A 27,029-nucleotide genomic window follows, 5' to 3' on the forward strand; every position below is an offset into this window, starting at 1 on the left:
GTGATATGTAAGCTAAAAAATCTAGAGAAAAACCTTCAAAAGGTTAAATATTTGTTGAGAAAAATGTTGTGTGTGCAGTGTGAAGAGTGCTCTGAAAGGAGGACAAAGTGGGCACCTTATCGCTTCTGAAGTGGATCCAAATATAATAATAAAGGAAAACATGATAGAGGAATATTTATGAGGCCCAAAACCCACCTTATCGGATGGCCCGAGATTGTTGCATAGTTTGAATTAGTGAAGCAATTCATTGGGTAAGAAAGCTTGTGGGCAGTCCACAACAGATGCGATGGATCATCAACTGCAGCTCAGCTAATTCCATGCATGCACACTCTCAATCGTATTGCTAGATCTCTATCACCTTCAAAAATCTCGTTTCAGCAGTCTCGATCACGAGTAAGCAGTCGCATTGATCACAAAATGCACGCACACTTTAAATTCATCTCGAAGCTCCCGTTTGCTGTCTACTTCTTGATTGACCTCGCATGGTTTTCCTTGACTTTCACAACTTGATCGCCCACCAGTGCTAGCTGCAATGCGGGGCTTTGCATTGCGCCAGCCCTTCAAGGGAATTTTCCTGGAGGTCAAAAGCTCCTGTATCCTATGCGGGCCTTCAACGCTGCAATGCCTCTCTATCACTCGTGGCTTGCTGCCGATTGCGGTGCGGTGCTCCTATAACGAAGATTTTCAGATTCTGGAACAAACATCGAATCCTTTCTCACCATCCGAATTACGTCTGCCTTTAGAAAACCAATCATCAGAAGCAAGCGTATCCTCTGAAGAAGCGACGTCAACAGATCCCTTACAGGCCACCATGGATCCTATTGAAGCAAGTACTAAGGATACGGAGGTTAAGACACTTGCTGATACTTTAAGAGCAGCCACAATGGCCTTGGAAGGATTGACAGTTTCCCAGTTAGCTATTTATGGGGGAGTAACAGCTGCCGGACTCTTCATATTGGAATCCATTCTGAATTCTTTAGAAGTGCTTCCACTCTTTACTGAAGTAATGCAAACCATTGGAGTATTATACGCCATTCTGCTAGTCAGGTACTATAAAAGTTCGCACATATGGCAGGATTGAAAAGCATGCGTTAGCAATTGTGTTTGTCATGATGTTTCCTTCAATGCACAATTGTTTTTAATGATTGACAATGTGCTAGGTGGAGGATTGGGTAATCGGCTCACTCGTGTTGTCCGACCTCCATTGGTAATCTGTCGAGCATGAACTGCTCTTGAAGATCATGACCTTTGTGTTACCAAGGTTGATCTTCAAGTCATGTGTCTCACAGGAGGTAGGGAGTGCATCCAAGTGTCATTGGAGGCCCTCCGCTATGGATGAGAGTAAGACCACATCGTCTACATAGATCCTGCGCCCCCCGCCCCCCGCCCCCCTCCCCCTGTCCCAAGGAAATTCTCAAGCTCGTCTATGTAAAGGCCAAATAGGGTTGGTGATAGCAGTGGTGATAGCAGACAACCCTATTTGACTCTGATGGTGCTCATGATCTCCTCTGTCCAAAATGTACCCGTCTGAACCTGCCCTGAGACCCTCTCTTAGAGTGCATGATTGCCCAAATGATCGCATGACCATGCTCTACTCCTCAATGACACCTCTGAGTGTGTGTATGTGTCTAGAGTCGTGTGATTGTGTGCCTATTCCTTGGCCCCGATTCCGGGGAGCTCTACAAGCTTGCTAACCTTTGTGTCGAGCACTAGATCTTGGACATAACACGCCCAATCATAATGGTCTTATAGAGAGATGAACATAGTGTAGGCAGCCAAAAGAACATGCAATGCTCCAAAAGGACAAAACCAATTTTCAGGTGAGCTCATATCTGCAGCATCATGCTGCAATTTCTGGCTCCCTCAGGTGATGTGAAACCCTCTGCCTACACACTTAGGTGGGGGAGTGTAAGCCTACACTCGTCACATCCTATGTTTGCACACTTGAAGAAGGTGAGCAGACAAATGGGTATAGGTTGTATATGTGGGAGAAGAAAAATAACGTCAGTAGAAACACCATCTGTGCTCAGAATGACAGTCCGTTTGATGATTCTCTTGGATGCATCATGGCACTTGGATAACAGCAAGATGCACGCCAAAAGTGGAACTAGAGAGGGTTGTGATGACAGAGAGGAATCCTAGATGTGTGGGAAATTTCAGAACAGTTTGACAAGTTTAGCTTGGATGATGGATTGCAAGCTGAATTGGATTTAACAAAGCCAGAAATGACTTGTTCATCTCTGGTAAAAATGACACATTGATTGCAGCATAAAGAGAAATTTGCAATTAGATTTGTTGCTTATTACACTTTTTTTGGGCTCAGAGTTGTGGCAGCATGAAAGAAAGGCTTATTGATGTCTTCACAGCACACCAAAAATGAAACGAACCACTGCTAATTGATTCAAATCACATCAGTGGAGGATTGGGTATCGGCTCACTCGTGTTGTCTATTTCTACTAATGATGAGAGTAAGACCACATTGTCTGCATATAGAAGGATCTGAGTCAAGTAGCCGCCGAGAACTGCTCCAGGGAGATTCATTGCTGCTGTTCCAGGGTTTCCTGAGCCTTCAGATCTGTTGATTGCTTCCCGAAAGTTTTCCTACTGCCTCTGAACATTCAGATCCTATTCCTTTGTTCCAGCTAGCCTTTCTACTTACCAGGATCAGCCAGGGTTGGTTGTTTTGCTGGCCTCTGTCTTGCCAGGACTCCCTTGATGGGTATCAAAGCTGCCAGGACAGACTTGGCTGATTACTCTCCTGCCATTACTCCCTTGACAGTATTAGAGCTGCAAGGCTAGAACCCTCAGTCATGGGATATTGCACTGGACTGGGATATCTTTCTGTGATTGTATAGCAGGACGGAAGTGCTTGTGAACGGATTATTCAGTAGGCTGTTTTTGGGCTGATGCACGACAGTGCTTTTCTTGTATTTGGATGGCTTATGAATAAAAGATAAAGAAATACTGAAAGGAGCGCTAAATTTAGGGTCAATTTGGTGTCTGGTGTAGGACGAGGGCAATCTAGCTCTTGGATGTGGTGTTCTGAGTTGTTTTGGTTTGATGTGGAAAGTTCTAAATGGCTGGAAATTAGGTATTTGCTGGTTGTTATCTGTTTGCTGCCCTTTGGAGATTCCAAAGGCTGGTTTAAGTGGTTCTGTTGCTGAGACATCACAATCTTTTTCAAGAGGGTGAGCCCTTGGTTCTGTTTGGGTCAAGACAGCAAATTCTAGTTGCTGTAATAAATTTGTAGCCTAGAGAAATTTTCAGCCATGGCGTATAGCATTGATGGCGAGGAAAAATCAGGGTCTTTTGATTATACTGCATGGTGGGAGGAAGATGAGGAACGGCCCGTTCAATCAGAACATGCCATTGAGGGTTCTTGTCATGAAGAGGAAGATGGTTAGGAGCCAAATGCTGATGCACAGTTTAGGGCACAGTTACAGGGAGCCGCTCAATCTTTTGCACGATTGATGCAAGATCCACCCGCTTTGCAGAGTTTCGAATGCCTCTTTGAAGCCTAAGAAGAAGAAGAAGATGCAGTAGCCTCGTGCAATGCCTCCTGCATCTAGTATGGGTGGAAATCCCGAGAGCTTTCCATTTTTCAGTTCGGGACAACACACTTTCCCTCCATCTTCTATGCCCACAGGTTATTTTGGAGGACGTTCAGTATTCTAGAGGCAATGGTTGGACAGCCTGAGCAAGGCATGGGGATGCTTGGAAATTTCCCTTTTGGATTTCAGCATGCCATGCAAGGTTATCTGGGACAGATATTTGGAGGTATGCCTGCTATGATGCCTAACATGATGTATGGTGACATTGGGATGCAGCCAGGGATGTAGACTGCTATGCCTGGTATGATGTGAAAATTTTCAAGAATGCTTGGAATGAATGCAACAGGACCAGGTATGGTCAATCTTGCTGTGAGTAATGGGCAGAGTGCAACTCATCTTGGTAATATTATGCAGCCTCCGTATTTACAGCCACCTGCCTATGATAATCTCACACCCAAGGGGAAGCAGAAGGACTATAAAGAGGGTGATTCAATTGTAAAATTTGACACTTTTAATGGGAGTCAAAACAGATTGAAAACTGTTACTTTCATTCAGCAGTTTGAGGCAACCTATTCATGTGGGAATTTCACAGAGTCGTCAAAAATTAGAAATGCCGCCACTTTCTTGAAGGGAAATGCTTTGCAATGGTGGACAAATCTTCTCTTGCAAGGGAGAGCACCCACCACTTGGGTGGAGTTTAAGCAAGTCTTTTCAGCTGCATGGTTGACCACTACGTTTGAAGTTGACATCATGACTGCTTGGCATAAATTGGATGCAGACAGTTGCCGCAATCTGGAAGAATATAACAAGAAATTCTAGGAAGCCCTTTTGCCAGTTAGTTCCTATTGGCATGTTCCATTGTTTGAGTAGGTAGAGAAATATTGCTATGGATTGCCGGAGGAAATTCGAGATTTTTCACGAAGTCCAAGGTGTCTAACATGTCTCAGTTGATGGAAAATGCCAATACAGCTTATGCTTTGCTACATGGCAGGACCAGTGGCTTTAAGGGCAGCAAGAAAGAAGAGTTCAAAAAGAAGGAGAAATTTTGTAAGCCTCTGAAAGCTACTTTGGTTGCAAGACAGCGGTGAGTTCTCATGTCACGGCCTACTTGATTGACGGAAGAAGAGAAACAAGTCCTTAGAGAGTAGAATAGATGTTTCTATTGCAAGGAAGAGGGCTATCAGGTGCATGAATGCCCGCACAAGAAGAAAAGAAAGCAGCCTTTGGAGGATAAACATGAACAAAAGGTGGAACCCAAAGCTGATCAAAAGAGCAAGAAGCAAAAGTGTCACAAGGATGTGAAATTATGGGACTTTTGATTTGCGACTCCCGTAATTTGCGTGTGACTACCTTGAGCGTCTGGGGCGCGAGGGTCCGGCCATGGGGCGGGACTTGGGAAATTAAAATTCCTAGTGGGCCCTTCTTTTAGATTCAATTGGCCAAATCAGTTCTAGAGGAGCCAGATCATCAGTTTGGAGCTGCCAAACCTTGCCAGGTACTGCTAGAGTCAAATCGCTTTTTACTAGGAGGTTCCAAAGCCCACGAGAATTCATTTTTACCCAAGGACCAGTTCCAGGTGATCCAGAGCCTGCCAGGGAATTCGCTTTTACCCAGGGGCCAGTTCCAGGTGAGCTTGCCAGGGAAATTCGTTTTTACCCAGGGGCCAGTTTCAGGTGATCCAGCAAGGAAAATTCATTTTTATCCAGGGGCTAGTTTCAGGTGATCCAAGGCTTGTCAGAGAAATTTGTTTTTACCCAGGGGCCAGTTCCAAGTGATCTAAGGCCTGCCAGAGCAAATTGCAATTGATCCAAGAGCTTGTTGCTGGTGGCGATTTCTGCAAGAGTATTTGTTCTAGTTTGCGATTTGCTTTTAGTCTTTTCCAAGTTGTTGCAGGTGCTTGCGATTGTGGTTCTAGGGCTGTTCTAGGAGTTTTGGATTTGACCAAGCTGCTCCGGGTGAATTGCGACTTGCTTTTTCAAGCTTTCAGGCTTTGTGGGAGATTGCGACCTAATTTTCTGGAGCTTTCTGGATGTTGTGGCTGGTTTTGGTAACTTTCCAGGCGTGAGTGTCCGCTTCTAAGCTGCTCTTGGGGCTGTGCCAGGGCAGAATCAGTTTATCTCCGTAGGATCTAGGGTTTTCCAGCCCAGGTGACTTTTCTTCCGTGGATTCCGGGTAGAATAAGGCTTGTCTTTGCCTGCTTTTGCCGTTCCTTGATTGGTTGCCGGCTAGTTATTGCGTTTGGGTTTCTTTTCTCGCGAAGAAGGGTTGATTTATGCTATTGGGCAGTGGCCAATAGATTGAGGCAACTCGCTAGGAAGAGTTTGGTTGTTTGATTGCACCAGAGTTTAGCTATTGAGGGCTTTGTCTTGCAGTTGTTCAGTCGTGTTTGGCTGGTTGGGCACTTGGTTGTGCGATTGCAAGAGTGGCTCAGACAGTGGATGCTATTGGGGTCTCTGTTGCATGCTTTGGTTGGCTGAGGATACAGGATTGTCTAGCGATTGGATGCTATTCACCGTTTGAAGTTGCACACGGAATTACAGGGTGGGCTGGACGGGGAGTCTACGGGCGTTGGTTTGCTTGTGGTGCAGCTTCCCAGAGACCTTTGTAATCAGCCGCTTGGCTTCAAATGAATGTTAAATAAATACCGCAAGGGGCGCCAACGTTTGGGGCCAATCGGTGTCCTTGTTTCTGAGTAGGAGCGCTCTAGCTCCCTTGTGATTTGTTTTGTGGTGCATATTTACTTGTCAATTTTCTGTGTATGCTGTAATTAAGTGGATCCTACCACCCTTTACGTTGTTGAGGCTGGTTTCAAAAAGTCATCTGCTGGCCTTGTGCCTGATATGATTACTGTCAAGAAACAGGAAGATGACACGGAGCTTTGTAGAGCTTGGGGCAAAGTTCGTGACAGATTGCTCTATTTTTCTTTAACCCAGGTGCTAAGGAAAATTTCATCTCTCCTGAGTTAGCATGTAAGCTCGGTATTTGCCCAGAAGAAATGGGTTCACTTGCGCAAGCAGACATGGCTGCTACAACACTGAGTACATCCATCACTCCGATCATTGGGAAGCTCCACCTTCATATCCATAGTTATGTTGATATCAAAGAATTTTATATTATGCCTCTGAATGGTTGTGACGTGCTTTTGGTCCATGGTGTTATCATCTTCTGGATATTGTTGATACCTACAATAAAATAGTTACCCCGACTCACAGGGAAAAGACTCATGTGCTTGATGTAAAACTCAAAGGAGAGTCCATTCCGGCTGTATTTGCTTCTTTAATTACTTCTGTAATGAAAAAGCATATTTCTGCGGATTTGATTTTTGCCAAAGAAAAAGAGAGAGAAGATGTCACGATCTGTGACGTATTCCTTTCTCTATATCTTAGACTTATGGATGGTTTGATGAATGGACACTTGTGGAAGGGTATGCCCTTTGGACGGGACACTTCCTATGAGGCACAACCCTTCACAAGAGACATTCTATGGAAGAGACACTCCTATTGTAATGTACCCTCTCATCAAGGGTCACACCCTTCACAAGGGGTACACACCTCTTCATGCACATATACTTTGGAGTACACACCTTTTCATGTGTGACTCTTCACTCTCTATATAAGAGAGGCCCAATTGTATGGATGACATACTACAGACACTACGGACACTCAAGCAATACAAATATTCCTTGTTCTCTGCTATTTCAGTCTCCTTTCTGTTCCTTAGCACATTTCTAAATATAGTAAATCTAGGATTTCTTACAGTGGTATCAGAGTAAATTTCGCTCCTGCCTGTAGGAAATGCCCCCCACCTTCTAGCGCCTATCTGATACATCTCTTTCCGCTAGAAGGATATCCGTGCACATTGTGCATGGAAGAGATGAAAAGAATGAGCGTAAAAATATTTAGCGCCAATCCCACCTAAAGTCATAAATGGCCTCTCCATCTCCCCTACATCACGAGTTGATGTGAATGGACCCGACAAAAATCGTGTCTTTTCATGTGCTTGGGCTGTCCCAAAACCAAGGGACGCACCTTTTCCACCATCGGACACACCTTTTGATGAAGAGTTTTGACTCCTCACCCAAGGGACACATCCCATCGTGGAAAAAAGGACACCTCTTTTCGTGTGGGGACACCCCTTTTTAAAACAGGGTCACACCCCTTCATGAAAAGGTACACCTATTCCAAGGGTCACACCCCTTAGAATAGGCACACCTTTTGGCACCAAGCACCACCCTACAAAAGGGTACCTAGAGGGCCTAAAAAGGGCAACCAGGCCTAAACCTAAGGCCCAACCCAAGATTACCCTTGCGTTCAAGTAACCCAACCTTTAATTTTTGGGAAAAGCAGGGCCTAGCAGTTATTGCAGCCTTCGCAAATCAGCCTTTGGCGTCTCGTAAGTCATGCCCTCTTCTCGAAAGTCACGCCTGCTGGTCCGTACAATCTATCATGCCGATTTTGCCCCTCCCTTGCCGATTTTCTGCTTGCCAGCCCACGCCAAGCTTGCCATTTTTGGTTTCCAAGCTTTGCTCAGCCTTTGGTGGCCTTCCATAGTCACGCCAATCATGCCCTTAGCCTTCTGAATCTGTTCGCCCTTCTGTGTCACGTGCCCTTCCAGTGACTTGGACCACATCCTATATACGTTTTGCGTGAGGCACCTCAATTACATTACTTCCTCAGCACAGTCCAGGTTGTGTTCCACGAGACACATAGATACCCAGAACTCGATATTCCTCACGAGTTTGCTGTCCATCTTTGGAGAGATTTTTACCCCTCAGCTTCAGCATCTCCAGGGTACTCTCCACCTCCTTCAGCTCCCAGATATCCTCCTGCACAGGTTGTGCCTTCCCCAAGACAGTATTTACACTTTGAAGGCACTCTTTCTCCCGGATATCCTCCACTCGTGACAGCAGCTCCTTATCCCTTCTCAGATCCATGGACTTTGCAACCTACCCCTGTACTCTCACGAGCAGTAACACCCATTTCGGCATCACCAGTGTTACCTCAGACAGAACCTCCTTTACCAGATTTCCACGGCTGGTTCCATCCTGCTTCTCCTACCCCCTCCAACATGAGCAACCTCAGGGAGCAGCCCGAATCTTCTTCTAGGAATGGTACAAACTAGAGCGCAGGTTCGTGCTTTTCTCACAGGGATCTCCGATATGTCGCAACGCTCGTGTGCAGCCTCTTCGGAAATAAGCGACTCAAGTCCAAAAAAGACTTCTGACGTCAACTTACAAGGCGAAGCACTACTGCAACTTCAAATTTCCCAGCTTTAGGACAACATCTCCGACTTGGTCCAGAAAGTCCAACAACTCCAAGATTCTCGCAGTACCGCACATACAGAGGATGACGTGACGCAACCAGACGACTATGTGTACTCATTTCCACCAGAGGTAGAAAACACTGAACTCCGTGCCCTCTACCGTTTACTCCAAGCTTCCAAAACTAAAAGACATTAAACTTCCAGAAGCCTACACTGGTCAACGAAATCGCCGAACAATTGACCAATGGCTCGCAAAACTGCGCATGTACTTTGATACTGTTGACCTCACTGAAGGCAAAAAGATTGCCTTGGCAGCCTCCCTCCTTAAGGATACAGCTTTCCTATGGTGGCAACGACGCTTAAAGGACGGCAAAAGTGTGTTAACTTGGGAACGTTTTGAACACGTGCTCCGTAAGCAGTTCATACTTGCCAATGCGGACTTCCAAGCATGTTCAAAACTCCGATAGTTGGAGCAAACAGACTCCCTGTCTTCCTACATCTCTCAGTTCACCACATTGGTGATGGAGATTGATGGTTTAACTGAGAATGATCGCCTTCATGCTTTCATCTCAGGCCTAAATCCCTTGTTACGCATTGATGTCCTTAAAGCAAACATCACCACCACAGCTGGCGCTATTGCTTACGTAGAGCGCATAATAGATTTCCAAAACACAGGGAAGCAGAGTGCTAATAGAACACAGAACTCTACTATGGCCAAAGGTGCTCGCCCTCAAGATAACCCCAAGTTAAAAAAAAACTTGGGTAATCACGGTCAACGACAATCTCAAGATCCCCACAAGTCTCAGAAATCGTATGTTGGATTCCAACAGAAGCACTCCTCCTCTTCTTCTTCACAAAGTCATCACCGTCATCCCCAACATAAAGGTGTGGCCACTGACAAGAAGAATAACTCCAGCACAAAAGGACTTTGTACCATCATTACAGGCGACCATAGATGGTTCGATTGTCCCAAGCGACCAAAGTAAAATTCCAATATGGAACCTAGCACTTTCAAACAGAAGATGCTACCCCAGCACAAGACAAGAAAGGCAAAGCTGTTCAAATGGCAAATACCATCCACATGAGCCTTGCCAGCAACCCCGAACCTTCTCTGGCTACTCAAGTACTTTGTGTCCAAGGATCAATTCGTGGAACAACGGTCACTATCCTCATTGACAGTGGCTGCTCTCATAACTTCCTAGCTAGTTCTATGGTCGACAAACTTCGGTTGACCACCAGTCCTAGTCCCATGGACTATCAGATTGAACTCGCAAATGGAACTACCTTCTTGTGCAACACCAAGATAAAAAACTTGTCTTTTCGCATCCAACATTATACGGACAAGTTGCACTTCGACATCATGTCTCTTTCTCGGTACGATGTCATACTCGGACAAGAGTGGCTCTACGACTATGATTGATCAATCAGTTTTCGCAGCCATACTATCCAGTTTGTCCACCAAGGAAAACTTATTGAGCTAACTGGTTCTAGGGACTTTCCTTCAATCCCAGTTGCCTCTGCCCTACAAGTAAAGAAGTGGGTTCGTAAACGTCAAGTAAAGACTTCACTTCTGTTGGTTACGGCAGTAGGGGAGACACCAACAAAGGATTCTCCTGAATACCTCAACCAACCTTTTTTCCAGCCCTACCTGGATATTTTTCGACAGGAATTGCCAAAGCAATTACCACCTCGACGACCAATGGATCACCCAATCAAACTTATTCCCGGCAGTAATCCACCGTCGAAACCTCCTTATCGGGTTTCTTACACTCAAAATGAAGAAATCCAAAGACAGGTGACCGAACTACTCGACAAAGGTCACATTTGGCCCAGTCGCAGCCCTTTCGGATCTCCTGTATGACACTAATGAACGACATCTTCAGGCCTTTTCTCGTCATCGTTTACCTCGATAACATCCTCGTTTTCAGCAGATCCCTACATGAGCATGAACAACATCTTTACCAAGTTTTTTAAGTTCTCCGCGCAAATTCTCTCTACATCAACATTGAGAAGAGTGAGTTCTTCAAGACCCAACTCGAATATTTGGGACATGTTATTTCAGCTCAAGGCATCTCTGTGGATCCCAAGAAGGTCGAGGTAATTCGAAACTGGCCTACTCCTAAGAATGTTCATGATGTCCGCTCTTTTCTCGGATTGGCAAACTTCTACCATACAAAGGTCTATCAGTTTTCCGAAATCGCAGCTCCTATGTTCGAATTATTGAAAAGCACAGCAGTTTTTCAGTGGCTTCCCGAAACAGAGTATAGTTTCCAACAACTCAAGCAAGCACTCACTACCACACCAGTTATGGCTATTACTGACCCAAACCTTCCATTTGAGGTCATGACCGACGCTTCCGACATCGCTACAGGAGCAGTCTTGATGCAAGAAGGCAGAGTTATTGCTTTTGACAGCCATAAACATTCCAATATCCAAACCCGATACCCGGTTTATGATAAGGAGTTTCTTGTTGTTGTACATGCTTATCGCTCTTGGAAACATTATCTCATGGGAGCCGACTCGGTGGTTAAGATAGACCATCACTCTCTAAAGTATATCTTTACTCAGCCAGTCATGAACGCTCGACAAGCACGCTGGGTTGAGTTTCTGGCCAACTTTCACATGACCATTAAGTACATTCCAGGACTACACAATGTAGCTGCAGATGCTCTCAGCAGGTTAACTCTAGCATCAGCTATGGTAATCTCTACATTATCTGTGGATGTTCCGAATTCATTCAAAGGGAAGTATTTCAATGATAAAGACTTCGGCACAGCAGTACAAGTTCTTTCAAAAGATCAACCTTCGACTTCCGAACAGAAGATTTTCTCATCCTATTCTTATACGAACGACCTTCTGTATTATCAAGATCACGTCTGTGTACCACGTGACAAGGATGTTCGACATCTTTTGTTAAAAGAGCATCATGTAGTTCCTTATGCTGCCCATGCAGGCATCAACAAGACTTATAGGTTACTCAGTGCAACATACTATTGGCCTCAGATGAAAAGCGACGTCATCAAAATGGTTACATCTTGCTTATCTTGTTAACAAATGAAAGCAAGCCGACGACTTCCAGTAGGACTTCTTCAGCCTCTTCCAGTTCCAACTGAAAGGTGGGAAAGTATTTCCATGGATTTCATTACAACACTACCACGATCCTCCAGAGGTAACACTCAGATTATGGTAATTGTTGATCGATTGTCCAAAATGGCACACTTTGTTGCTTGCAAAACAAGTGCACAGGCTCTGGACATGGCCAAACTCTTCATACAACACATCTTCCGACACCATGGATTGCCCAAGAATATCATATCCGACAGAGATCCTAAGTTTACCAGTGACTTTTGGATTTCACTGTTCGAATCTTTGGGAACAACTCTACTGTTCAGTTCAGCCTACCACCCAGAATCAGATGGCCAGACTGAAAGAGTCAACCAAGTTATGGAAGAAATGCTTCAACATTATATTCAGTCACGCCTAGTAGCTTGGGAAGAGTATCTACCACTCCTTGAGTTTGCTTATAATAACTCTTTTCATAGTGCCATCAGCATGACTCCATTTCCAGCAGCTTATGGACACACTCCGATTGTACCAACGAATTTTGTACTTCAACATCGAGTGGCCCTAGCTGATCAATTGGTTCAAGAAATGCAAGACATTCTACTCCAAGTCAGGAATCATATGCGAAAAGCGCAAGAGCGGTATCAACGGTCTGCCAACAAACATAGATGTCACGAAGAATTTGACACTGGTGACATGGTGCTATTATTTGTAGCCCCACATCGCTATAAGACGGTTAAGTGTGTGTTTCCTAAGTTGCGACCAAGATACTATGGACCTTTCCGGATCGTCAAGAAAAATTCACCTTTAAGTTATAAATTGGAATTACCACCATCATGGGGTAAAATCCATCCGACATTTCATATTTCTTGGCTAAAGACGTACATTCTCGGCGATGAAGCAGTTCCTCTTGCAGGTGATTTTGTCCTAGAAATCGAAGACGATTATGTTCTCCTTATTCTTGAGTGTATTTTGGACCATCGACAGTGAGAGACTCGACATCGACGTATCACGGAATTCCTTGTTCTTTGGCGAGATCTGGACGACTCCGATGCTACTTGGCAATCTAATGAAGACTTACAGCAGTACCTTGACATTTTACAGCAGTATTTTCAGAATTTACCGTGATATTTTCTACATCAGTTCATTATCTCCACCAGGGTCTTATTTTGAGTGGGAGGGGATGTCAGGATCTATGACGTATTCCTTTCTCTATATCTTACACTTATGGATGGTTTGATGAATGGACACTTGTGGAAGGGTATGCCCTTTCGACGGGACACTTCCTATGAGGCACAACCCTTCAAAAGAGACATTCTATGGAAGAGACACTCCTATTGTAATGTACCCTCTCATCAAGGGTCACACCCTTCACAAGGGGTACACACCTCTTCATGCACATACACTTTGGAGTACACACCTTTTCATGTGTGACTCTTCACTCTCTATATAAGAGAGGCCCAATTGTATGGATGACACACTACAGACACTACAGACACTCAAGCAATACAAATATTCCTTGTTCTCTGCTATTTCAGTCTCCTTTTGGTTCCTTAGCACATTTCTAAATATAGTAAATCTAGGATTTCTTACAGAAGATGGCCAGTGGCCTCTTTTTGGTTTGGATAAAGAGCGGGCAGATTTCTTGTTTCAGTTTCAGGATTGTTTTTCCGAGTCTTTATCAGGGAGACTCTCGCCCAAGATACCCGAAGACCATGCTATTGATATTATGCAAGGTAGTAGCCCTCCAATATACCACCGTATAGGGTCAGCACATCACAATGGGAAGAAATACCGGTTGCAGAAGGGGCTGATTCGACCCAGCTTCTCCACATACTATTCACCAGTTCTTTTGGTGCAGAAGGAGGATGGATCTTGGCGAATGTGCATCGACTACCGTACACTTAACAAGATCATAGTGAAGAATTGGTTTCCCATTCCTCGAATTGATGATTTTGTGGACACACTTGAGGGGTCTTCCATTCAGCCGCATTGATTTGAAGAGCGGGTATCACCAGATCCGCATACGACTAGAGGATGTACACAAGACCGCTTTTAGGATCACTTTTGTGCTTTATGAGTATCTTGTCATGCCATTCGGGTTGACGAATGCTCCTGCTACATTAATCGAATGATGGACATGATTTTTAGAGAACACATGTTTTTTGTGGGTACATTCTTCGATGACATCATTATTTTCTCCAAAAGTGAAGCAGAGCATCGAAAGCATCTGGCGGTCGTGTTTGAAGAGTTGAGAAAACATAAGCTGGTCATTAATGCAAAGAAAAGTGAATTCTTCATGCCAGAAATTCACTTTCTTGGGCATATCATATCCAAAGACTGAGTTCGGATGGATCTGGCGAAGGTTGAAGAAATCAAGAATTGGCCACCACTCCGGAACATTCATGAAGTACGGAGCTTTCTTGGGTTATGCTCATACTATAGGAGGTTTATTTGTTACATTGCTGAGATTGCTTCACCTCTGCACGCTTTGCAAAAGAAAGGAGTATCTTTTCGTTGGACTTCCAAAGAAATTGCAGCTTTTGAAGAGCTGAAATAAAAATTGTGTTTTGACCCTGTCCTTATCTTGCCTGAGAAAGGCCTTCGTTGTCCAGTGTGATGCATGTGGGAACATCATTGGAGGAGTTCTTATGCAAGATGGAAAGGTTGTTGCTTATGAGAGCAAGGTGTTGCAGCCTATGGAAATGAATTTCCAGATTTATGAAAAGGAGATGCTTGTTGTAATTCATGCCCTCTCACAGTGGAAGCACTACTTGTTGGGTGCTGATTTTTTTGTTCAGACGGATCATTCTTCATTGAGGTATTTTCTCACTATTTTTGTTCAGATGGATCATTCTTCATTGAGGTATTTTCTCACATAAGGAAAATTGTATGAGAAACACATGCCCTGGGCCAATTTTATGTCTATGTTTCATGTTCTGTGCATGTCCCTAGAAACAAGAATGTGGTTGCAGATGCACTGTCCAGAAGGCCAATGCCTGATGCCGTATCAAAGAAACCACAGGTTTCTGTAGTTTCTATTGCCTATCATGATGAATTGGATGCCATGAAAGAGCAATATGCTACGCATGATAACTTTGCATAAATATATGATTAGTTGTTTGAGGGACAGAGAAATGATTATTATGCTCTTCGAGATGGTTTTCTATTGATGCATGGCCAATTGTGTGTCACAAAGCAATTGAGGGCCAAGATGATGGCTGAAAGTCATGTTCCGCCTTATGCATGACATAGAGGAATAGACCCAACTGTGAAGGATGTTGAGCACTATTTTTACTGGCCAGCTTTGCGACATGATGTTAAAGCGTGTGTCAGGACATGCATCACCTCTCAGAAAGTGAAGTATGACAGGCACAAAGCCCTTGGACTGTTATAGCCACGTCCCATTCCAGATAGACCGTGGCAAAGCATTGCTATGGACTTCATTTTCGATCTTCCTCGTACACCGTCAGGTCATGATGCTATTTGGACCATTATTTGCAGGTTCAGTAAACAGGCTCGTTTTATTCCAGTGAGAAAGAAAATAACAGCCGACCAGATGGCAAGGCTTTTCATTTATTTGCAGGTTCAGTAAACAGGTATTTGCAAACATGAGACATGAAAAGCCTTGCCATCTGGTGGGCTGTAATTTTCTTTCTCATTGGAATACAATGAGCCACCACGGAATGCCACAGTCTACCATCGGTTACAGGGACCCACGGCGGACGACAAGTTTATTCTAGAGAGGATTGTTTGAAAACATGGGGACCACGCTGAATTTCTCATTCTTGTTTCATCCATAGTCTGATGGCAGTCTTGTTTTTTGGAAGATTTTGTTTCTTGACTTGCTTCTTTATTTTTGCTTAGTCACCTTCTTCCTTTCTTGTTTTCTTTCTCTTGTGTTTTTGATTTTCTTTTTTTTGGTTTTTTTTTGACATATTTTAGTAAGCACTGGGTTTGCCCAAGAGACTCCGTGGGTCTTTAGAAACCCAGTATAGCTGCTTATGCTTGGGCACTAATGACCACATAAGTGTTGCTTTGCTAGCTAAGTTTTTCATTAAAGTTTTTGTTTACCTCTATTTTTTCTTCTCTTTCGTTTTCTCTTTTATCTTCTATATAGATTTTTGGTCTTTAGAACAACAAAAAATCTAAACTTGTATGATTGGACATACTCTAGTCTTACAAAGGTATATAGTCTGATGGGCAGTCCAAGGAGGCGAATTGCATTGCCGTTGATCTCTTGAAGTGCTATGTTTCGGAGCACAAGGCAAAATGCGAACAATATTTGCCACTGGTTGAGTTTGCCTATAACAACACAATGCATACTTCTACGGGAAAGGCTTTGTTTGAAATTGTAGAAGGATACATGAAAGTTCCGTCCATTTTTCACACCAAAGATAAATCCTTTAAAGCTGATAAATTTGTGGAAAACATGGATGAGGCTTACAGTAAAATCAAGATCGCTCTCTAGAGATCTCAGGACAAGCAAAAGAGAGCCGCCAATCGTCATTGTCGTGAGCTGAAATTCAAAGAAGACGATTGGGTTCTCTTACGCTTTTAGAAAGCTCGGCTGAAAGAGAAGAATGGGAAAGACAGGCTGTATGTTAAGCTTGTACTATGGTCCCTTTCAGATTTTGCAAAAGATTAATGATGTAGCTTATAGGCTGAAGCTACCAGAGCATTGGAAGATTCACAATGCGTTCCATGTGACTCTTTTGAAATCATTTCAGAGAGATGTGCCAGAAGAACAGCATGAAGTTGAAGAATTGCATGAAATCTTGGTTCCGGAACAGATTTTTGCACAAAAGGAACACAAGGTAAAAGGTAGAGTTATCTGCTGCTATCTGGTTTAATTCAGAAATTATCCAGCTATAAATGTGTAGTGGATGGAGGAGGGTGAATTGGAAGATTCACCTGAGTTGTTCCAGCTCTACCAAGAGGCATTTCAGCTTGAGCTGGGGCTCATTCAGGCTGAGCAGAGTGTGTGTCTGGAGCATTTCGTGATGCTCCATAGGGGGTAGCACCTCCACTCCCTTGCTTCAGACCGCTCCTGATATCTAGATGTCACTTGGTGACACTGTTGGTCTCACCCGAGTTACCGCTTGATGACGGTATATCTGCCGCGAGACTTCTGGATCAATGTACTAATCACTGTAAGCTTCTGCTTATATATCTAGAATGGCTGGTTATCTCGAGCTCTACCAACCATACCTTGTATATATTTTCTGACTTTTCTATACTGTTTATGCATTCTTGATGTTTCAAGCACACATTTGAACAGGTACCCGTAATACTGGCAAAGCCTGCCACTTAGGATCTTCATTTTTTTAATTTTTGTGCTTGTTGTTTTTAACCAGTAAATGAGGACGTTTCCCGTGTTTCAAGAGGGGGTCTGTCACGGGGACGTGAATTTCTAATTTTTAGGAATTTACGGTGAGTGACCTAGCCTCAAATTAATTAAAATTATAAAGGACACTTTAGTGCAATTAATTCCATGGGCCAAGGCAAAGATTTGAGGGTTAGAGAGGGGTAAAAATCAAGTGAGTTGCAGGGCAAGCAAAGGCAGCTATTCTTGGCTTAAGTGGATTGGGGGCTAAGCCAGCACTGGTTCAGCTCCATCTCATATCAGAATCTCGTTTTTCCTACTCCCTAGCTGTCCACACACCTCCCAGGAGCTTGTTTCATTGATCTGCCAGCGGCTAGGAGCCGTGCCAGGTCCTAGCTTGCAAAAGTGCCCTTTCCAAGAGCTTGTTTTATGAAATCGCAATTCACCAGGGCCTTCCCAAGAGCTATCTGTTGATTCACACTTTTCCAGGGAGCCTCCAGGGCAGGTGTTTCAGCTTTGCGTACTTTTTCAGGGCTGATTTAGGCACCAGGCTGGCCGACTCTCTAATTTGCACGGCCTAGGGGCTGTTTAGCTGATTCGCAGCTTGCAAGAGCCCTGCCAAGGCTGATTTGCTGATTCGCAATCTGCCAAGAGCTCACCTGGCCTGTCGTTTTTTGGAGTTGCACCCTTCAGGGCTGCTCTGGGGTCTTCGAGCAAGACATCCATCAGATTTGCACTTGCCAGGAGCCATCCATGGCTCCTTGACTTGACGAATTTTCTTTAGCAGGCTTCCAGGGTTGCTTTTGTTGTCTTTCTCGTGCCAAAGTGCCAGAGAACTGCTACAGGGAGATTCGTTTTCATGCTCGCTGCTGTTCCAGGGTTTCCTGAGCCTTCAAATCAGTTGATTGCTTCCCGGAAGTTTTCCTACTGCCTGTGAACCTTTGCTTTGTTGTAGCTAGCCTTTATGCTTGATAGGAATAGCCAAGGTTGGTTGTTTTGTTGGCCTCTGTCTTGCTGGGACTCCCTTGATGGGTATCAGAGCTGCCAAGAACAGACTTGGCTGATTTCTCTCCTGCCAAGGCTCCCTTGATGGGTACCAGAGCTGCAGGTTAGAACCCTCAGTCAGAATCGGAAGAAGGGCTGCCACGGAATATTGTGCTGGACTGGAATTCCTTTCTGTGATTGCATAGCAGGGTGGAAGTGCCTGTGAACGGATTATTCAGTAGGCTGTCTCAGGCTGACGCCCGACAGTGCTTTTCTTGTATTTGGATGCCTTTTGAATAAAAGATAAAGAAATACCGAAAGGGGTGTGAAATTTAGGGCCAATCTGGTGTTTGGTGTAGGACGAGGGGCAATCTAGCTCTTGGGTGTGGTGTTCTAAGTTGTTTTGGTTTCCTGTGGAAAGTTCTAAATGGCTGGAAATTAGATATTTGCTATTCATTTTCTGTTTACTGCCCTTTGAAGATTTCGAAGGCCAGTTTCACAAGGTACTGCCTATGTGGCAGCCACATCACTCCATGTTCCCCCCCCCCAATGCTCTACTCATATGGGGGCTTACAGATGGGGAGGTGACCACACCATTTCCAACATGCCTCCTCTCCAACAATCAGTTGGGCATGACCTCGTTGCTGACTTCATCAAACTACTAACATGGTGCATTGTTGAGAGTACTACGCACATGGTCTTCACAACAATGCTTAGGAGTTCAGTCCCACTGAATCTTTTTATTCTGAATTGGCTAGACACGCACACGTCTATCACTAGCTTGTTTCATGAGCACATGCACTATCTTTGGGTATAGCAAGAGAGAGGCCATAGTGATGCTTTCTTCTATAGAAGCTGACTGGATGAAATCCACAACTGCAGTTTATGAGGCCGTCTGGCTTTATTGCATATTATCACATTGTTCAAGACAACGAACTTTAATGACAATTAGAATTGCATTGTAATAGAAAAGAATGCAGTCTAGCATGCATGCACAGTTATATCAAGGCACAGTACCACTTGATCAAGGAGAAATCGGAAAAAGGATGGGGTTTTAGCTCATCTTTTTTAACTGGCCAAATTCTTTGTATTTGCCTCTTCTATCAGTTGCAGACTTTGAGGTCATTACATTGCACTGTGTCCTTATCTCAATGCTCATACTTTTCAGGGTGTCATGTCTTGAACCCAACAAGACAGGTGTATCATTCTTTCTCATGCTGTGGCAACATACTTTTCAACTTATGTACCATCCTTTGCGTGAAACTGTCCACTCTCATGAAAGAATCATGCATATTGTAAATGTTTGTGGACTGTTTCGTGGTAGAAGACACAACGTGCCTTTGAAGTATGGATCATAATCTCTTGCAAAGTGGTGTGGCATGACATTGAACCAATGGTTTTGAAATGCATGACCTATCTTGGAATCATAGAGTCTGTCACATGGTTGAAGCCGCTTGGTTCTGTGCTCTTGCCCTATATGGGGCCATCTTTGAATTCTGACCCTATCATCTTTCGATCCTCGATGATGTGGATTCTGGAAGGGCTTGAAAAGACAGCAAATGGCATTTTGTTTGGTGTCTATGATAGCTAACAAGGGATAGTTTTATTGAGCAATGGCCAATGGTGCAGTTGTTCTGGATTTCTGTAGTTATAACTGAAATGAATAGCTGCACCCTAATTGATCTTTTGTTTGCACATGCTTAAGGATGCTTGCCAAGAGGAGTTCTGTAATGGAGGGACCTTTGACATTTTGCTCCATCTCATGGTGAGAGATGAACAAGTGATAAGGAAGATGAAAACGCAAGTTCAAATCAAGTTCTTAAAAATGTGAAGCATAAGCTTCGAGAAATGTTTGTGAGGTTATCTGGAACGAGGTTAAATTCGAAAAATGTTTGTGAGGTTATCTGGAACGAAGTTAAATTCATACTATGCCTTCCCCATTTTAAAAGTTGTCTTGGAAATGTTGGCTTGTGAATCTGCAAATTGATAATGAACACCTGCGAGGCTGATAATTCAGCATTCTAGGATGTAGTAGGAAACCCAGATTTACCTGTGATTCTGTTTTGGCCTATGTAGTGCATGCAGTGCCTTGCACAGCCTCACTTGTTTTAATGAAAAAGAATTGTTTCTGTGAAGAGAGAGTTACTATGATGTATTACACATGCTAGTGGTAATTGCTTGACTACATGGCTACATATGGTCTTGACCTAAATAGGAGCCTGAGGTGCTCTTGACATTAATAGGGGCCTGATATACTGATCCTTCAAAACTCTAAAACAACATTTTTGCTAGAAATGTTCTTCTCTCGAAACATTCCTTGTGACACTAGCTCATTCCAAGTTTGAAGTATCTTAACCTTGAGTTTGAGGGGATACGCATTTGAACTTGTCCCAGATGTGGAGGCAAATCTATGGTAATGGACGTTGTAAAGAAATGTAAAACACTAATGACCCTCCTTAACAAAGTCAGCTTGACCAAATACAAACGAAAACATGGAAGGCCCTTTGGACCAAACAGGTGGCAAAACCACTATCACTTTGCTTTAATGAAAGGAAGAGTATTTGAGGTAGTGCTAAAGAAAGGCAACTTTAATGCCCATTAAACACTAACCCAGTTTCTACAAAGAAAAAGATATCCTCAACCAAGATTAGCCAAAAAAGCCGAGCAGTTTCCATATGCCAAAAGCCAATTGTCTTCCTATAATCCGTTAGGAGGGCCAAAAATATTGGGTCTATCAAATAGTATTCATAGAAAGCCTAACCTGTAGACTATATGCACAACATTGTCATTTTCACCTTTAAAAATATTTTCTCAATATTGTGAAATCTGCAAAATTTTAAGGAATTTGGTTATATGTAAGCTGAAAAATCTACAAATTTTCAAGGAAAACTTTCAAAACGTTAAAACCCCCAAGTTTTGTGATTTGAAGTATCTTAACCTTGAGTTCGAGGGGATTCACATTTGAATTTGTCTCAGAGGTGGAGGCAAATCTATGGTAATGGACTTTAATGAGGAAAAAGTGATTCAACTTCCTAATTGTGAATAATTAATACAGTTTAGAATTCTTTTCAATTGTGGGGACCTATTTGTTATCAAGGCTGAACTCCTAAATCAAGGCTTCTACACAGTCTCCAGTTCAATAAAATCAAGCTTATGACCTGTGGGGCAGATTCTGGCCTCCTTCAATTTCGTTCTGCACCCTGACTTGGCAAGTGAATTCGTGCAGCTATGTTTAATTTATTTATCAGAAGCACATGAGATGACATACTACCTTAGGAGACTCAGCAGTACATGCTTGAGTCCAGAAGCTTGAAACGAGTCCGACACAGGTGAAGTAGGAACTGGTGAACTCCAATACTAGTCAATTAAAAGAATCTAGACAGGAGCTTACTAGGGGCTAAATAAAGATATAGGAAGACTAACTTGAAAGGTAAGTCTTTTGCAGGAGAGTGTCAAACTAATTAGATAAGTAGAAATGCTGAATGGCAACTAAATGTGGAGTAATTTGTAATGGGCCATTGCAATAACTTTGTAGGTGTACAAATTCATTCTTCAAGCATTTCTAACATTTGGTTAGCTGATTGGGGATGCTAGTGGATATATCAAAACAGGTGTTTATAAGCTTTAGATCATCAATGGACTAACTTTGTAATTTGAAGCTTTTCAGCTCTTCTCTTGTGATTTCAAGATTGCATGCATTGTGTTCAAGTTTATAACTATCATTCTGTTCAAGTTTATAATTATCAAGACTGGGATAAAGTATTTTGGACAGTTTGATTGAATAAATCTTATGTAGTATGGTGGCCATAATTTTTTCATGTGATTCTAACTCTTCTCCCACCATTGCTTCTGGGAAGCTCAGCACTCCCATTAGAATGTTTGTTGTTGTGCCTGTGTATCTACAGTCTCGAATGGTATTTGCAGCTTCTTATTTCATAACATTTGTGTGAGGTACATCATAAATTTTTTGATTTGGCCAAGTATTTTGTTGGACTAGTCAAACCTTTCAAGGGAAGCCTCTGAGTTTGACTCCTTCACCAGTCAAGGCCATCATAGAGCTTGTTGAGCGTGGAGACACAAGAAGACAGAGAACGAGTCTCTTGCTACCTCAGGTTCTTTCAGCATTCATTGACAGTATACATATCTGCACTTGCAGGCATATTTAATTTTCGAATTCTGAGTTTAGAAGGCTGCAGCATGCATGAATTCTTGCATTCTCCATGTTGGTTCTTGATATTTTGTTCCTTTTCCATTGATGAGGAGAGCAACTAGCTACTATTGTAAACCTATCTATACAATATACTAACTATTTTAGCAGCCCCTTATAGGACTTGGATGCAAGAGTGTTGGCTACAATGGTGAAGCTTGCAAAAGAACGGGATGATGCAGTCAATGAGGCAAGTGATGCTTTGTATATGTGCGCATGCATGCGTGCCAGTTTTACATTTCACCCCTCTTTGTGTAATTACATTCACTGTTCTCTTCTTTTTCTGTAATAATCAAATGCTGAAGTGAAGGTTCATTCTATTGTGAAAATTTGTACGAGACGCAGCAGCCTAAAAAGAAGCCAAGTGCCACTTGCACTGCAAAACTTGAGAAAATACATTTGTGGAACAAGCATGGATAGCTTATGACTGCTCAAGACACATAATGATGCTCTTAGAGGAACACTCAGCAAGACGCAAGCTAGCAAGAAAAGGCAGTAATTTAAGCATGCATAGCATATGACATCTCAATACACGTGATGATACTTTTAGAGAAACACTCAGCAAGAGAGAAGGCAGCAAGAAAAAGGCCAGAGACGCCTGCTGCATATGCAATGAAATCAGTCAGGTTTTAAATGAGAGGGAGTCCTTCAAAATCAGCTCCACTTCCTACAACCAGAAACAAGCAGTTCTTCACACTAAGGAAAACCAGTCACATGTCTCTTTTCCTTTCTGTTGGATCCCAGTGGAGCTGAGTATCTAACTTGCCAATACCTCATCCTTTGTTGACAAGCTCACCTCAATTTGGGGCAAATAACTTGAATTCACTGTGTCCACATCAGTAAGGTGTAGAAATAAAGCAACTGATTCCTCCCTGCTGCTTTGGATGCAGTCAAATATGAGGCACACTGGATGATTTCCAAAGCCCACAATGGGCCCTTTTATATCAGTCTGCCTGACCAGACATACAGACTGGGCTGATGCAGACTCTAGTAATGCTGACATCACTTGACTGTACCTGCTGTACAGCCGACCTAGTACAGAAATGTACCTGCTGTCCTGAAGCCGTACAGAAGCTGTACTGTTCCACTGCCCACTTCAGGGCCTGCTGCAGCAGCTCCGTACACTACGGATATGGCAGGCTTCATGTACACTCGGAAAGCATGGGACATCTTGAAGGATCTGTATAAAATGAATTATACTACGAGGATCCTTAACATCCAGAATCAATTGTTCACCCGTGAGGATGGAAGAGGGAGATATCATGCGTGACTACCTCATGTGAGTAAAGGTGCTGAGAGATCAACTAAGAGCACTTGGTCATGAGCTGGACCCGGTTCAGTTGTTTGGGCTTCAGATGGCCTCTCACATTTTTCTAATTTCTTAGTAGTCAATGCGGACACCATCAATTTTGATGACATGTTCAAGGTATGTGAGTTTCTTGTATTAAGAACTCACAATTTCTTTCTTTAGCAAAGAGTATCTCTTTTTATTGAATAATCAGAATAATGCAATGGCATCCATGCTCAGCAAGAGTCTTGCTATACACCAAGATGTGCCCTTGTCGTCACAATGCACATTCACATTGTTTCGTGTGTTTTTTAAAATACACTTTGAAATTGTGATCCATGGGCTCATGTGGGATATTTTGTGAAGTATCATCCATGATCTGAGCTCTATGCAGGCTAGGTGGGGATCTCATCAAGAGTCCTAGTGTCTAGAAAATAGTGGAGATCTTACTCATGTCATCGTCTGCTTTGATCCACAGAAACCTGAGAGAGTCATGAGATAGGTAATGTGATGCAATAATGGACATGGGGTAAGAGCTCATAGGTTGTGTGCCAGTACATCCAACTTAACATTGTCCTTGATCTTTGCAAGGTTTAATTGGATACTAGACTAATAGTTTATCTAATGCAGCATACTTCCACCAAAAGGAAGTTGGACTTCTTGGCATTGGTGTACGACTAATTATTCTTTAAGATCTAGAAGGACCTACGCGAGGTGATGCTCATGCCAACCAGAAGGAATGACCAAAAACTCATATAAAGCCTTCTCTCGGCAGAAAGTTAATTTTGGATATGTGCCTTCTCTAGACACATTTTGTTGATGAGATTCTTGAAAATCCACAATATCATCCTATCAAATGTGGTTGGTGAAGTTGTGAAACCAGAAGGCGTGACCAGAAACTCATCTAGAGCCTTCTCTAGACAGAAAGACAATTTGTGGATATGTGGATTTATACCTTTCTTCTTAGAATTGGGTGGAACCTTAAACTCGTGTCACTAGTGTGCACCAAGAATGATGTTTGCTGCTTGTGTCAGTGTGAGATAGTGTCAAGTTGTCTATTGGCAATGATAAACCTTGTGGGGAGTGTATATGTTCCCTAAGGTCTTTGGATAGTGGCAATCACATGCGATTTGGCTTATGTGCATGCAATGGCGGGCATGGCCTTCAATAGGCTATTCATGAGAGTTCCTCTCTTATCTCTATTCCGGTCGGTTCATGGTTCCCTTATAGCTCCATGAGAGTTGTTTTCCCTGCTCGTTGGCAGCATCCTGGAGACCATTTGATCGTCGGCGACTTCTCAGCTAGTGGAATATGATAGGCTCGAGGTGCTGGCAGCAAACAGCTCTTGGAACATGCTGGAGACGCTTTTGGTGAGAAGACATTGCTATCTAGTCTATATATCGAGAGATTTTTTGTTTGTGAGCAAGTGAGCTGTGTGTCGCTTCTACTTCATATAGTCTGTGTGACAACCTCCTTCTGTTAGTTTGTCAGAGCTTAAGGACCTTCCTCGTCATTTTATGCAGTCTAGATCAGGTCTTGTGTCAGAGTCTCTGTGGCTCAGTGTTTTGATAATATTAAGGTCATTCTAAGCTGCAACAAGCCCGGTTGGGCTGTGCATCAAGTCCTCTTAGCATCTGAAGTTGATTCCACTCGCCATACTTTATAAACAATTGATATTTCATATAAAGTCTCTTTGTCTCATGTGATGGAACGCGTTCCATTTTTAAGATTTCATGCTCAGAGCGGGCGGAGAGCATCTGTGAGATTGTGTGAATTGGATGGATGGGTGGTCGAAAGTATCTAAGTCAGGATTGCCCGAAACTTCTGTTGTCAGGTTTGATGGAAGGAATATTCCTTCTTGGCAGCTCTTCGTTTGACTCCTTTTCATGGACAAAGGACTCTAGGGGGTTGTTTCAGGATCTTAGAAACAGCCTGCAAACAATCAGGGGTTGGAGAAAATGAATGCATGGGATCTAAAGAATGAAAAAGCTGTTGGTCTTCTGAGGAGGGCCCTAGGAGTTGATTTCTTCCACCATGTAGATGTTTCAAAGACCGCGGCTTAGAACTGGAGTATTTTAGAGACTTTGTTTGGTCCGAGAGTGAGAAATTTGAAGATCATGCTCAAACAAGAATTTTTTGTGCTTTGGATGGGTGATGGTGATTCTCTGGCAACACATCTCAACAAAATGCAATCGATTGTGAAGCAGCACCAAGCTCTCGGAACTCAAGTTCATGACGATAACGCCAAGGCTATCCTGCTCACAAGTCTTCCACAGAGGTACTCAGAAATAGTAACGATCTTAAGGTTGAATTCTCACTCTTTAAATTTCCATGATGTAGTGGCTATGCTACTAAACGAGGGAAGATGAGCCGAATTAATGCGTTACGAGGCAGCGAGCCGGCCTATGTTGCTAAAGAGAAGGGCAAAAGGAAAAATGCAGGTAATGGAAACAAAATGAAATTGGTATGTGAATGTTGTGGTCAGGAGGGCCATATAGAAAAATTCTGAGATAAAAGAGCTTATGATCTCAAGAACAAGGAGATTGCAGAGAGTAGCAGCAAAAAGGTATGCCTTCTAGAAGAAGGTGGTCAGAATGATGACTTTGCAGGATGTATTCAGAATGAAGGAACAATTATAGATCTTGAAAAAGATGATGCTTATGCCTTTTAACGAGATTTAGTGGATGGCGACAGTTTTTGGTTTTTAATCTTTGTTCGTGGAGTTCTACTTGTCAGTGCTTTCCCTCCCCACTCAGTTTATGGGGGGCTGTTGGCAATGATGAAACTTGTGGGGAGGATATATTTTCCCTAAGGTCTTTGGATAGTGGCAATCACGTGCCACTTGGCTTATGTGCATGCACGGCAGCCATGGCCTTCTATAGGTGAGTCATGAGAGTTCCTCTCTTATCTCTATTCCGGTCGGTTTGTGGTTCCCTTACAACTCCGTGACACTCAGATTCCCTGCCCGTTGGCAGCTTCTTGGAGACCATCTTATGATCTGCAACTTCTCAGCTGGTGGAATATGATAGGCTTGAGGTTCTGGAAACTTGGAACATGCTGGAGACGCTTTTGGTGAGAACCGACATTGCTATCCAGTCTATATAGTGAGAGATTTTTTGAATGTGAGCAAGTGAGCTGCGTGTGTCGCCCATACTTCATATATGTCTGTGACAACCTGCTTCTGTCAGTCCGTCGGAGCATCTTTAGGATTTTCCTCGTCATTTTATGCAGTGCAGATCAGGTCTTGTGTCAGAGTCTGTGGCTCAGTGTTTGGTAAGTTGTAAGCTGCAACAAGCCAAGCAGGCTGCGCAGCAAGTCCTCTTGGCATCTGAAGTTGATTCCAATCGC

At 43.3% G+C, this 27,029-nt stretch overlaps 1 protein-coding gene across 1 annotated transcript in view; it reads left to right on the forward strand.

The window, feature by feature from the left end:
* The first annotated feature begins 230 nt into the window (after window positions 1-230).
* Window positions 231-27,029, forward strand: part of LOC147899685 (uncharacterized) — a 29,767-nt gene continuing 2,968 nt past the window's right edge. Inside the window, exons 1-4 of the mRNA XM_087378639.1 lie at window positions 231-393; window positions 522-1,047; window positions 22,184-22,298; window positions 22,515-22,583. Of these exons, the coding sequence (XP_087234765.1) occupies window position 393; window positions 522-1,047; window positions 22,184-22,298; window positions 22,515-22,583 (711 nt within the window). The 5' untranslated portion in view covers window positions 231-392. The remainder of the gene's footprint in view (window positions 394-521; window positions 1,048-22,183; window positions 22,299-22,514; window positions 22,584-27,029) is intronic.

The sequence above is a fragment of the Dipteris shenzhenensis genome, chromosome 8, assembly GCF_047967505.1.
Source record: "Dipteris shenzhenensis isolate YYH24624 ecotype China chromosome 8, Dip_SZ_1.0, whole genome shotgun sequence".
Classification (NCBI taxonomy): domain Eukaryota; kingdom Viridiplantae; phylum Streptophyta; class Polypodiopsida; order Gleicheniales; family Dipteridaceae; genus Dipteris; species Dipteris shenzhenensis.